Source organism: Carassius carassius, chromosome 12, assembly GCF_963082965.1.
Source record: "Carassius carassius chromosome 12, fCarCar2.1, whole genome shotgun sequence".
NCBI lineage: Eukaryota > Metazoa > Chordata > Actinopteri > Cypriniformes > Cyprinidae > Carassius > Carassius carassius.
This window is the reverse complement of record NC_081766.1, coordinates 32,065,402-32,079,893: the sequence shown is the minus strand read 5'-3', so window position 1 is coordinate 32,079,893 and position 14,492 is coordinate 32,065,402. Positions and strand designations below refer to the sequence as shown.

The 14,492-nt window shown below is 36.0% G+C and overlaps 1 protein-coding gene across 3 annotated transcripts in view; it reads left to right on the top strand.

The window, feature by feature from the left end:
• LOC132155251 (GREB1-like protein) overlaps positions 1-14,492 on the top strand; it is a 75,892-nt gene that overhangs the window by 36,569 nt on the left and 24,831 nt on the right. Inside the window, exons 1-7 of one of the 3 annotated variants that reach the window (XM_059564127.1) lie at positions 7,744-7,943; positions 8,308-8,381; positions 9,361-9,517; positions 10,608-10,784; positions 11,002-11,178; positions 11,541-11,717; positions 13,233-13,355. In XM_059564127.1, the coding sequence (XP_059420110.1) occupies positions 9,364-9,517; positions 10,608-10,784; positions 11,002-11,178; positions 11,541-11,717; positions 13,233-13,355 (808 nt within the window). In that variant the 5' untranslated portion in view covers positions 7,744-7,943; positions 8,308-8,381; positions 9,361-9,363. Of the gene's footprint in view, positions 1-7,743; positions 8,382-9,360; positions 9,518-10,607; positions 10,785-11,001; positions 11,179-11,540; positions 11,718-13,232; positions 13,356-14,492 lie in introns of those variants that run through there. The other 2 variants (XM_059564128.1, XM_059564126.1) reach the window with 2 other exon arrangements.

Below are 14,492 nucleotides of genomic sequence, written 5' to 3'. Positions count from 1 at the left end.
TGGCCTTCTACTTTAATATTGTTATTGTATAATTGCAGGCCGAATATACTAAAGCGATTATTTCCGAATCCGCCATTCGATAATTAAATCTCTAATAAATCATGAATCGGTTAGTCGTGACTGGCAATGGTTGGGCGCACGCGCTCTCCGCGCCTCCGCCGAACGGTTTGGATCAGACTCCGAGTAATCAATGCGAGAGAGAGAGACCGGAGTGAACTGTAGCGCACAGCTGGAGCAGAGAAGCGACTCTTCTGTTCAGGGTTTCAGGTGCAGGTCAGTTTCATCTGTAAATATGCTAATGTAGTTTTGTCTTTGTTTACTTAGTCAAGCAGCAGCAGCACATTGCTCGCAATCACTCAAAATACTGTATAAACGACGTCATTATTATCTATTGTAATGTTACAGTAGTAAGTTAGCAGACAATCATCATATTTTATCATAGGTTTAGGGGGAGCTAGTGGATACAAAAACACAACCCTTAGGAAAATTAATATAGCCTATGGTATGGCACTAACCGTGGTTTATGGAATTTGTAGTAAAAAAAAATACAAGTGGTAATTCATTTGCCAAAAAAACAAAATTGCACTTACAAAACATGGTAAAAGTCAAATAAAAATCTTCAGTATTAAAGTCATGAGAGAGATGGGTGGATAATGGAAGTGAAGGTGCAGTTCAGGAGAGAACTCTTAATTACGTTGCATGTCCCCAACCTAAGGATTCAAATCTTTTTTATGTCAGGTCCAAAAAAAAATAGGGTTGTCCATGTTTCAGAATGGGTTGTGGGAGTATGAGTGTGAGATTTCCCAGCCTATTTTTTTCCCCAGTCCGCCCCTCATGGAAATTAATCTCTAAAACAGTCACTCCATGAGCATTTTTTACTTATTTTGAGAAACTATCATCATATCATATACAAAGAGACAGCAGTGTTTCAGAAAGACACCAATGTTTCAGGAGTTTAGTACACAAAATAGGACACATGCTTATTAGATAACCGTATTTGAGTTGATGTATATGCTTTTATTTTTTTATTAACTATTTTTCCCCAAACCATTGTTAGATGCAGTTAGATGCCTGTAGTTATGCAAAGATTTGGTTTCAAAAACAGTATCTATAAACTATTTCTATTGATTTTAAATCTGCTTTGAACTTCAAATCAATCTCTAAGTAAAAGGCAGTACTAAAGTCTGATTGTGTGGTGGATGTGTTCAAATGTGATCATCTTAATTCAGGTGATGAAGAATGATGAAAGTCTGACAGTATTGAGCACTACTGTAAGGTTAAACCTGCATGGTGTAAAATGGTTGAAGATGATTAACAGTTGCAAATTAACATTCATTAGAAATTTATAAAAGTAATCAAAATGTACTCAAAAGTAATTAGTTACATTACTTTATTAAAGTAATTAAAAAAGTTACACTACTATTACATTTTAAATAGGGTAACTTGTAATCTGTAATCTATTACATTTCCAAAGTAACCTTCCCAACACTGTCCATGGCCCTGGTTCATATTCGCCTCACCGGAAAAGCCCAGATTTGCACTTCAGGACCCCCGCAGGAAGTCTGTGAGAGGCCTTTAATAGGCAAATGAGTGCAGGGCTTAGGGAACAACAACCTGCCGGCGGTGTGACAAGCGGCGTGCAACCTCACGCCCGGAATAGTGGTCAGGGAGACCGAACATGATGGGGAAGCATTGGCTTTCACGTGATGGTGACATCATCAGGCTATGTTGTAAATGGCCTGTGTTAAAGTAGATTTGTTTTTTCTGACGCTGAGTAGATAGCTCCTGAAGACCTCAATGAGGTGTGGCAATTGCCACCTCGATCTATCCCTCCTACGCAGCTGATGCTCATTTGTCACTGCGTTAAAATCACGTTCTCCTCTCACCTTATCTATGTGATTCTTAGCTGTTGTTGTTTTTACAAGCATGCAAGGATGAGGATTTCATCGCACTTCTAAAAACACACACTCGATAAAACAATCAAGCAGTTCTTATAAAGAAGCTAAAGCCACTCTTTTCAAAGCTTACTTGTCTCAATAATTGTGCACTGGTTTACCCCAGCCTGGGATTCAGTTTTTCCCAAATTTAGATTGAGTTGCTCCATTTGGATTAAATTTGTGGCATTTGATCAGAATTGCGTGTTTCCCCATAAAAAAGTAGAGAACTAGAGTCACACTTCTCACAGCTTGCATTTTACATTAATTGTTTCTGCTTATTTTTTTCCCCCTACATGTTTGTTGGCCCAGATTCAAAGTATATTTGGATTTAGTTTGTCCCATTGGATTTTGATTGAGCACTTTCTAAGCAATGTCGGGAAGACTTGTACATTCTGAACTCAACTTATGCTCTGTCTGGTTTGCCCAAAACTATAATTTTGTTGGCCCAAATTTGGATTAAGTAGCCTCACTTGTATTGTTTTTTTTCTTATTGGGTCTGGATTGCTTTTCTCCAGAAAGAAGCCAAGAATAAGTTACATTTCCAAAAACTCTAATGCTGTACTGTATGACTCTGCAAAACACTGGCCTTTTGTTGGTCCAAAGATTCACCAAGTTGTATTGGTCTCACTGGATCTAAACAATGATGCTTTCTGTCTGGAATCAGGCAGTTTTTCTGTACCTCAAGAGAATGGAGCACTTCTCAAAAGGAAGTAGGGAATAAAACAAAGCAGATCTCCTAAAGATGTTGAAAGAGCCACAACCACACGACACATCTATTCTCAGGTGGCAGTGGAAAAGATACTTCCCATTGTCAGTGCCCAGGGCTGGAGACTCAAAGCAGTGCTGAAGGATGGGCAAGAGGAGGTCCAGCTCACTCACTGATTCTTTTGTTTTACCCACAAGCTCAATTGAGCAAAGAAACCCTCCGCTTTGCTCTCTTTCTCTTTTTCCAATGACCCATTAAGGTCTGATAGTGTTAAAGCCAGAGACTTGAATCGCCATTTAGGTTACCCAGAAAATTGAACTGCAGCATTCCATATGCATTTTTTCTACAATCTTAAAAGACAAAGAGTATCTCAAAAAGTATTTTCCACAAACAAAGGTACTTTTTTTGCTAAAATATCAAGCTTTTGTCGAACACAAATCCTTAAAGTCTTAAAATGTTGTCCTTACACATTGTGTGGTCCAAATGGTATCTGAAGGAGAAACCTTGCAATTAAAATAAACAATGTTTAGACAAAGCCCCCAGATTAGCAGGAATGACTGCATTAATGACTCTGGGAGGCTAATAAAGCCCTCTGTGGGCGGGAGGTCATTGTTTAAAGCTGACTCCCATACTGCTTTAGCCCATATCTGCTAATTCTTATTAGGGTGAGAAGACGTATATGGCTCGATTTGGACCAACAGGTTTTTTTTGTGTGTTTTAGTTTTTTTTAGTTTTTTGTCTGCAAAAGTAGAATAAACTACTGATTTCCTGTACAACCTGATCAAAAATGACTTCCTTACTCTTCAGTCTACAGACAAAAAAAGAATAATAATAATGTTGAATAAGACAATTTTTATCAATTTGTGTTATTTAAATGTTTTTCAATTTTCTCACCAAGCACATGCCTGTAATGCATTGTTTCATTGACATGGCTGTTTTGTTGTTTGCTTGACAAATTCAATGTGTCTTTAACTTTGACAAATGCATTTCACTTTTGCAGTTCTCAGCACACTCTTTGAACCATTGCATCAAGTCAACTTTTTTTCCCTGGACAAGGCTGTTATCAATTATTAACAAATCCTACTACTCGCTGTAGACAATATTGGATCTTGGGTGTGTTGATTAAATCTAATGTGTATATTTACCCTCTAAAGTCATCTGATAGGGTTGAGCTGATGAAACTTAAGGTAACATTTTATGCCAGAATAGAGTGAGATTATTACTATTTTTGGATTTTGGATACATAATGAGTCATAATGAATGGTAACAGTTCACAAATAGAATAGTACTGGTTTATTTAAATACAGTTCCTGTTTTCCAAGGTCCTGAAACAACAGGGTCAACTGAGTTACAATATTTTGCCATTATCTTGATAGATAAGAAGAGACATGTAGTCATTGTTCGAGAACCTGGAGCACCAGGGGAACCCGATCCACCTGTATTTGCATTCAAATCTTTTTCACTTCCTCTGAATCACTTCTCCGCGGCACGCTGTAGGAAATGATCAATCCAATAAAATGCAAAACGTCAATCTCCTATCAAGTTGTTTAGACCAGATGAGTCCCTGACACTTGGCTATTTACAATGGGCCTAAATTCTCATTTTATTGTCAACCTCCAGCGACAACAGACAAAATGTGGCCCCACATTCTTTAGCAAGAATCCCTAGTTTGCCACTGGTGTGCCCTATCAGTAAAATGGCCCCAGTAAAATGGGGAGCAGCAGAAGGGAAGGAAAATTATCCTTCGCCTTACGTCGTACCCCCATCTGCGAGCGTGGCACTTAGGGGTCTCCAGTGTCACGTTAAGAGAGGGGCATCTGTGCATAGTGCTTGGCAAACGCAGCACGCGTCTGGCGTGCGGAGGTGCCTTGTCTCTTGTGCCTTGTCTATTGTGCCATGCCTGGTGGTATGGTCCTTTCCCCAACAGCATCTGTCACCTTAGGGGGTCAGCAAGGGTCAAGATGAATGAATCCTGAGAGAATGCCCCTCTCACACCACAGAGCAAATGGCCGAGAAGAGGGAGGGGGCAAGAGGAATGGGGGGAGGGCCTGCTGTTTGTGTATGTGAGTGCTGGAGGGTTTGTGTATCCAGAGCCACTGAGTACAGGACAGAGAAGGTGGCTCCGCTGGAGTTCCTGAAATCAGGCATTGCTGCCCCAACTCTGGACTATCATGACCAGGGAGCTGTTAGCTCGCAACAGGGAAAAGGAATACTGTCACGTCGCGCTCAGCCTTGACGCTGATTTTGGATATCAGAAGGACGTTTGCTATGGAAATAGGCTGTTTGTGTTTTAGTTGCTTTAAGGTCTTCAGAGGGATTTGAGGCACACTCCCCACCCTGGCTGCTTATGAAAGGTACAGAAGCGTCATCTTAGTTTCTTTGACACTCACCGGCTCCTGCTAATACGGTGTCAATGGCCATGGCTCTTAGCACCCCATTTATTTAAAGATATTTGCATTGGCTAATTTCTGTCCCATCCCCCTGCTTGAAGTTTTGCTCTTTAAACTCTCTTTCCTGTCTCTGAATGTAAAAAAAAACTAAGTGTGAATTGGTCAGTGATGGATGCAGAGCCAAAACCTATTTAACAGTGTTACTACTCTTTTTGTTCAGATGTACCTAAATGCAGGAATTGTTGAAATCATGCATTGTGTGTTGTTAGTCTAAATCTTTGTAACTTATAAAGGAGCTGTTCTTATAAATTCCACCAGACATTTTCTTGTGAAACAAATGTTGAATTTGTTCCCTGAAAGTGCATTGAAAGCAAGTTGTCTTCACCCACTGTGATCAGTTTCATGTATTTATGCAGATAAGGAAGGAAACAAAAGAGGGAGTGGATTGAGAGAAAGACAGAAAGGTATTTAGTGGTACAGTGCAGTGTGTGACTGTAACCACATTTACTGCAACGTGGCAGATTTCATCTAAACCTTTTATTTGGCATTTCATTTAGAAATATAACATCACTCTATAAATACGGCAATTTTACTAGAATAAGAAATCAAAATATCTGCATTCTGAAAATATCCATACAATTGCAAGGCATAAATATATTTACCATGTTTTTCAGTTTTATAAACCAAATCTCTCAACCAGCTAAGTGCATCCTTGCTAAATGTTTTGTCCTGGTTGCTATTAATTAAAGCATGTTTTATATGGACATATTCAAAATCTACTTTACAAAGGTAGGTCAACAAATGAATGCATCAGACTGCATGTGGCACCCAAACAGTGACTGAAATCTCCACATGTTGCGTCTATTGGGCAACGTAAGTGTAAAATTGTTAATCTGAGACAAAACAAACATTACCCGCAAATCAAACAAACTTGTAGCTTTACCTAATTATCTATGTCTGTGGTTTGGTTTGTTTTGGCTACTTAAAGTGTTGTGTTTCCCTTCTTGACTATTTCAGGATCCCCTAGTTTATATTTGTACAGCTTTTGGTTTCTTTAGTTGGGTTTGGACATCCTTGAACACACCATTTGCGTCAAACCAAGTCCTTGCTTGTCGGTACACTTGTTTTGTTTGGTGAAAGAAGCATGTTCATTGCCTACTAGTGTCATATTGAAGCTTCATTGATTGATTTTTGTTTTTGAAATGAACTACATTTATTCTCCTCAATTTCTTGTTAATAGAAGGGACTTGGTGCATTTTTAGATGTGTCTCCTTATGGAACAAAAATATATGGGAATATACTGCAAAATATAATGTGATATATTAAAGAATATATTTCCATATAAACTAGTGCTTATATTTTTCAATAAACTGCAATATATGCACTGACTGTGTATGGCTCTATATTGACACATACAGTATAAAATATTTAGAAATGAAGACAAAAACAGAATAGTTATAGTTTTATCTTTTATTGTCCACATATATTACACATACATGTTCCCACGTAAATGTATGTACACACATGTATACACACATTCACAGAACGAGTTACAGCAGATTTCAAGTTCCCAGCATGCTTAGCTTCTAACTGTTAAAGGAGAGTTACTCATAAAATGTTATTTCGTGTTTTGCTCTATATATATATATATATATATATATATATATTACTTTATTAAAAAACTATTGGCTGTGCACTCTTCACTATGCTGATAGACTTTGCTGTAGGCTTTAATTCATCCAGGTGTGCTTGTGCTGTTAACTAGCTATATATGAAAATATGAAACATATATTATGTAAATAATTATAAAATATAATAAAAATATTTGTATGTCTATATGTGTGTTTACTGTATGAGTAAATACATCTGCATTATTTTATACACATGCAGTACCATCTTATGCATATTATCTTATCACATGTACATCTAGATGTTATGAATTCAATTACTAAATATAAAATTATATATATTATAATATGTAATTAAATATATTTGTTGCATATTTTTCAATATATGAAAGTGGCAATTCTTCATGTATTATTCAATATACTGTAATATATTAACACAATATATTATTTTTAATTTGCCATTAAATCATTTAATACATTGATCATCCATATATACTGGATCTTGGTCTAAAGGCAGGTCCTCTACAGGTATGTCTACATTAGCATTTTAACACTCTTTGAATGTCATTAGCAGTCAAACTGGACCCCGAGAGCCCTGAAGGCAGGAGAAAATTATGCTCAGGTGCTGCTACCACACTTTTCTTCTGTTCATCACAGTTATGAGCTGAAACTTGGCCCAACCTGCCTCCGGTGAGCTGTTTGCCAAACAGGGTGTGCTACTTGTTTTTTTGAGTTATTTCATGGTTGCATCAATCGACATGACTCATGTGTCACACCAGCAGTTTTCCATGTCAATCTGCATAGACTTTGTTGGATTTTTTTTATCCATATGCACTGGAGTTTCATAGAGAAAGCTTTTCAGTGATTCTGAAATTTGACTCTGAATGCGGTCTCAATTATATGCATGGTAATCATTTACAAATCTTGCAGTGTTCAAAGAAATGCAGACATCTAATACTAGATTTATTGTTGCTGCAGTATCTATTGTGCAGCTAATCACAGCGCTTCAGCTGATAGAGATCAGTATATTTACCTAAATCTAAACAAATCATTTTTTTTTTTTACTTAAAAAAATCACTTTTCCGATTTTATATAATGTATATATAGGTATAAAGGTCATATAATCTTTGCACATTTGGGATCCTTTTGACAGAAGTATTTACTGACTGATTGATGGCTTTACTGCATTTCACTCTTGTTTTAACCAGGTCAAAAGAACAAAACCTGTCCCATCAGTCTCTGTGTAAGCCTGAAAGTAGGAGACTTGGAGATCCTTTCCTCTGTGCGTTCCACAAAAATTCCCTTGAGGTCATAGTGTCATATACCTCATCCCTCAGTGTTATCAGTTAACATCTACACATGTTGAAGATCACTACGATCTGTTCAGCTTTACAAACAACTCTCTGATCTGAGATAACGCATGGAATAATACTCACTGCATATGATTTTTACTGATTAACACGGCAATATATTCTCCATTCAGTGCTTTTAAATCCCCAGTGCTAAGTTCTAATGCTGAAATAATATTTAGATTCAGTTGTGCAGTTCAAGCAACTGTTAATCCCACTGGATTGTCCTATCAAGCGATTTATAATTTTGTATTTATACTGTAAATGAAGCTCTGACTCTTTGTCGTATGTCTGTAGGTGCGGTTTAACTTTGATACACCATGGAGAAGAGGTGATCCTGTCCTTCTGCAGCTAAAGAAATATAATCAAAGGTATAGTGCTGAATATTTTCCAAATTATTTTTGTTTATTGTTGCAACTGTATTATTGCATAGAATTAGTTAATAATTAGATAAGAGAGCTGTCTTTGAGCGAAAGACTCATCTGTCATCATTCGCTTTATACAAACTGAAACCCATACTGAACTTCTGTTGTTTAAAAAAGCAAACAGAAATGTTAAATAAAACGTCAACGCGGAGCGGAGTTTTAGCATGCTAACAGTTGACAGGGACTATTTTTGATAAATGCATACAGTTGTTATTAATTATTTTATTATCAATATTTATTAAATGACTCTCTGTATCACTGACCAATTGTGGCTTTCTCTAGTCAAATATTTCTGGGAATTAGCTTTGGTGTTATTGCTAAATAAACCCTTTAAAGGTGATTAAAGGACTGGGTTTTGATCATCCCGTCAGGATTTATTTTGTGGTAATGAACGACTGACTGTACATTATCCCTTTTGAACAAAAACAATTCAAGGCTCTGCAAAAAAGTCATAAAGATGGTTATTTTGGAGGTTAACATGACATTTTATTGGAATATTGTTGATCAGTGTGTGAGGCATTGTAACTGTCCTGGGGTGCGTTTCCCAAAAGCATAGAACTAACCTGTTAGCAACTTGGTTGGTTGTCAATGGGAAATTGTATTGCAACCAACAAAGTTGCTAACTTAGTTAGCAACTATGATTTTGGGAAATGCACCCCTGATAAAGTACAGCTTTCAGGTAGTTTCTGCACATGCTCAGGACTACTTGTGCTAGTAATACAGCAGAAACAGATTCAAGGTCAAAAAATACTAAAAGACTACAAATAGGCCTGGAATTAAAATCTCATCCATGGAGTCCATCTGTTTCATTATAGAAAAGTTCTATTTTGGGAGTTCAAAACTGAACTAATCACGATGTATGTGGTATTTATGCATGACATATTCATACACAATGAATATGTGAAAATTGTACGTTTTGTTTCAGATCATGGGGAATTCATACGCGGGGCAGCTGAAATCGGCCCGCTTTGAGGAGGCTCTTCACAACTCTATAGAGGCCTCATTAAGATCGAGCGGCGACCCACAGCCCGTATTCACTCAGCTGTATCTCCAGCCCCTTCAGTATCCTAGCAAACTGGAAGGTAATCAGTTGCCTTCAAACTAAAGTATTTTGATTTGTACTTAATCATAAATTGCATTTTTTAAGGAGAAACATGGTAGAAATTTTCTAAATCTTAATCAAAGAAGCTCTATTCCTTCTATAATTTAGGTACATTTCATGCATTGTTTTTTCTAACAGTTTTCTTCAGAAATATCTCATTTTATCCAGTATAAAGAAAAAAATACATACTATAATCGCACACATATATTTTGTGCACCCTGTTTTTTCAGTTTGTTTGAAATTGTCTATATGTCCCTTTAACTACAGTGTTTGCAATGTCCACTTTTTGAACGAGTCTTCAAAATAATGAATAAAACATTTTAAAATCAAGATTATCTATATTGAATTTATTTCTACAACCAAAATACCACTTTTTTTCCTTTTACAATGTCCACAAAGAATCTGTCAACTATGTTACCAACCAAAAAAATAAATAAAAAAATCACCAAACCATTTGACCAGCATCATGTGATTTTCTTCTGCGACCGACTTTTTGAACACATTATGGTACATTTTTTCTAAATTTGATCTCCAGTGACCTATTGCCATGGAGTCTATTGATTGCCTGTAAACTACAGAATTTTGGGTACATTGTTATAGTTTGCAATATTTTTTATGATTTTAATTAAAATGCATAGTACATTTCAAGGTTAAAATGATCAGGAAAATAGCATTTGGCTGGCCAGACAAGGCCAAATTATGAGTCAGATGGTGAAACTGTTGACTATGTTACCTGTAAACCCATACAGTTTGTCCATAACATAGTTGACAAATTCACCAACAGGGAAAAAATCTTTTTCTTTTTGAAATACCAAAACGGTGTTTAATGATTAAGCTTGGCAACTAGCAGATACATTATATCAACTGAAAGCAATAGTTGTTTCATTGGGAAAGCATATTGTCTACACTTTTTTCTTGATCTAAATGAAACCTAAATGAAAGAGTTACTATAATATATATACACGTGTGTGTGTGTGTGTGTGTGTGTGTGTGTGTGTGTGTGTGTGTGTGTGTGTGTGTGTGCATATAATGTATGGTAAATAACACCTATTTCTGGTTCTACCCTCCAGATATTAAGCCCAAAATGGACCTGAGCATGAGGTCTGGCCTATCCAGCCATGTGCTGGTGAACTGCCAGTCCTCTAATTCCACTGATGATATGGATGACGAGGAGGATTCAGACACCAGCAGCCCTCCGTTGCCTTACCTGCAGGGACCCGCTCCGGACGGCTGCTGCACTGTTGATGGTAGGGAAACTGATAGACTTACAGCATGTATTCCAGAAAGTCATTATGAAGTTATAAAGAGAGCAAATTTGAAGTGCCAAGTCTGTGTCAAAGTGAAAAGAATGTTAATGACATTGCAAAACTAGAGTCAGTGTCATAGAAAAATTGTGTAAACAGTAAATCATCGTGCGTTATGCAACATCAGAGTGGTTGGTTTTCATTATATTATCTTGCCCAGGGTTCTGTCAAGCGGGAAAGGATCTGCGCCTGGTTTCCATGGCAACAGAGTCTCTCGAGGTTCCCATGGGGTTTAAGCTGGTTGGTGCCAAATCTCTCAGCATCCCCGAGCACATCCTCGTTTGTGCGGTGGACAAGCGCTTCCTGCCAGATGAGAATGGGAAAAATGCACTTTTAGGTTGGTGTTCCAATACAATTCCAGGAAGTAAAAACATATAATATACTAAGCTCACTGTGTATATGAAATGTTATGTACAGTAACAAAATCAGCCATTCAGAAGGCAATACTGACTATGTTTTATTGGCTGTTTAGATGCAGTGTAAGTCTTGGTCAGAAGCCTTTATTTGTGAAGTCTTTCTGATTGTGTGTGTGTGTGTGTGTGTGTGTGTGTGTGTGTGTGTGTGTGTGTGTGTGTGTGTGTGTGTGTGTGTGTGTGTGTGTGTGTGTGTGTGTGTGTGTGTGTGTGTGTGTGTGTGTGTGTGTGTGTGTGTGTGTGTGTGTGTGTGTGTGTGTGTGTGTGCGTGTGCGTGTGTGTGAAGGGTTTTCGGGGAACTGTGTGGGCTGTGGTGAGAAAGGGTTCCGCTACTTCACTGAGTTCTCTAACCACATCAACCTGAAGCTGTCCACTCAGCCGAAGAAGCAGAAGCACTTGAAGTACTACCTGATGAAGAACTCCCAGGGTGCTCTGTGCAAGGGAACCCTCATCTGCTGGAAAGGTACCACACTTACAATCTGCAAAATGCGCCGTGGCACAGTGGCTTGAAAATTTTGATGACGTTCTTTTTTTAAATTCATATGATTAATGATTAGCAAATGGATTAGGATATTGTATTTAAAGAAATGTTTTTGTAAAATATTTTGCTACAATTCATTTTAATGCTGAATAAGAATCAGAAAGAACTTTATGAGAATGTATTGCATTGTTATTGTATTAGTTGAAAATGTATCAAATTCATTTAACTGGCAAATCAAATGTATACGCATTTGAATTCTATTTTTAAATTAATGAATTAATAATTGATGATTTATTCCATAAAAGTAAATTGTTTACATAGCATATAATATTGAAGAAAATTTCAGTTTAATTATCAAGTGTAATTGTTTTATTCTGCAAAAAAATAACATATTTTGTTATAACATATTTTGTTGTGATATTTTACTACATTTACATTTAGTCATTAAGCAGACGCTTTTATCCAAAGAGACTTACAAATGAGGACATTTGAAGCAATCAAAAACAACAAGAGAGCAATGATTACATTACTGATGATTATATTACATTTCTAAACATTAAATAAGGTAAAATAATTAAATAAAATAAATAATGTAAATGTCTTTTAATTGCAATTAAAATTTATTTGGAATTGTATATTATTTTTAAATTAATAAATTGATTATTTCTTTCAGAAATGTTAAAACCTTTTTTTACAAAGAATATAATTATTTGAAGATCGTTTCCCATTTAATTATTATTGTTTTATTTAAAATGTTGCTGCATTTATAAATATTAAATTAAAGTAAAATAAAATAAAATATTAAAAGTTAAAATTGTATTAATTTAAATATTTATTTAATTTAAATATAAATACATTTGCATTTTATTTTTAATGATTAAATTGATAATTGATGATATCTTCCATTAAAGTTAAGATAGATTATTTAAATACAATATTGTATAAATATGATTATTTGTATATAATTTCCAAATTTAATTATCATTGTTTTAACAAAAACAATTTTTTATTAAATATTATTAAATATTATTTATTATTATTATTATATTTTTTTAATTAATACAATGATAATTAATGGTTTCTTCTATTTTTGTTAAAATAAATTAGTAACAAGGAATATGGTGTAACATGGAATATAATATGAATATAATTTCCTAATTTAAACATCAGTGTATTATTTAACAAAGCACTTTTGTTGATGATGTTGCTGCATTTCTAAACATCAAATAAGGTAAAATATTAAAATGTAAATGTGTTTTGCATTTGTATTGTATTTTAAAAATCACAAATTGATAATTGATGATTCTTTCCATACAAACTATAGAAAAGAAGTACTGATTAAATTGGGAAAATAGGCCCTGAAATAATCTGTATTTTTAAAAAAAAATTATAAAAATGAATTACCATCCACATATTATACATAAAGCTGATACAGAATCTGTTTGATTTGAACATATGGTTCACTTGACCATCTTTCACTTTTTCTTTTTTTTTTAGATTGTAAGACAAGGCCATTATCGGGCAGCGCTTCTTCATCCAAACCTAATTCCTCATCCTCACTAAGCTGCAAAGAAAATGGAGACACAAATGGCCACAGTCCGTCTCCCTTCCCCCTCTCAGGTGAGTGCATGTGTGGACCATCAAATATCACATGCCTTATTATACAAAATTCTCAGTTTTTACCACCCAGAGTTGTTTCTCATGTAAAAACATGCAATTGTAAGCCTCACAACTGAAGCTGTGGAGCACATAAGAGGAGCAGTGTGAGACTGTGGAGGGTGTCCATCTTCTGCTGGTTTCTGCATGCACAGAGGTCATGTTCTGTCCTGGGGGAGGGTGCATAAAAGGGGAGGGGGTGAAACCCAGGGTTAAAGAGGTGTGCGGGGGCTACTCAGCATTTGGTGACATCTGGCTGGAGGCACACAGTGTTTACTCAACAGTGTTTGGTGAAAGAAAGCAAGTCATTGTCTCATTCTTTCTCACAACACCATTCATTCAGCAGCTGGCAGCAGAGCGCATCCATTAGTGGCAATAACAGTCTTTTACAATGCACAAAACAGATTTAGGAGAACACTGTAAAACCCGACAAGTTAACTTAACTCAAACCGTTTGAGTAAACAGATTGCCTTGATTTAAACCATGTAAGTTTTGAAACTTTGCATTCAAGTAATTAAGTGATTAACTAAGTGCTGATTGTTAATTAGTGATGAACAGCTGCTGTTAACAAACAGAATCACTGAAGAAAAGAGAAACACAAGAACTATTACAACTGACTTCAGACACAGCCTTAGATGAAATCAACTGAAATAAAATACATGAAATCTCTCAAGATCTGATTAAACAACCCCACAAACAGCATCACCAGCTCCACTTATTAATAACCAGACTGACTCTATTTCTGTCAGACGTCTACAGAAGATCTTATTGAGAATGAACTAAGGTTTAGATGTTGATTTATTGTTTCATTTGAAGTAACCATGTTAGAGATCAGTGTTTGCTTTAGTTGGGCTCTTGACCCTTGACTTCTGTCTTTGTGTTTTCTCTGGCTGTTATAACCGTGTGTTTCTAAAACACATTTGTTGTAACTCAAAAGCCCAGAAGAAATGCCATCAGGTGTTAACCTGTACCTAGGTGAAGGTTGTTATACTTGATATTGGTGATGATAATCATCAATTATTGAACTATACAGAGTCTAATCTCTGATGAAATAGTTGTTGTGTAATTTGATTGATTATAGTAAAAGTGATTCTAAGAGCC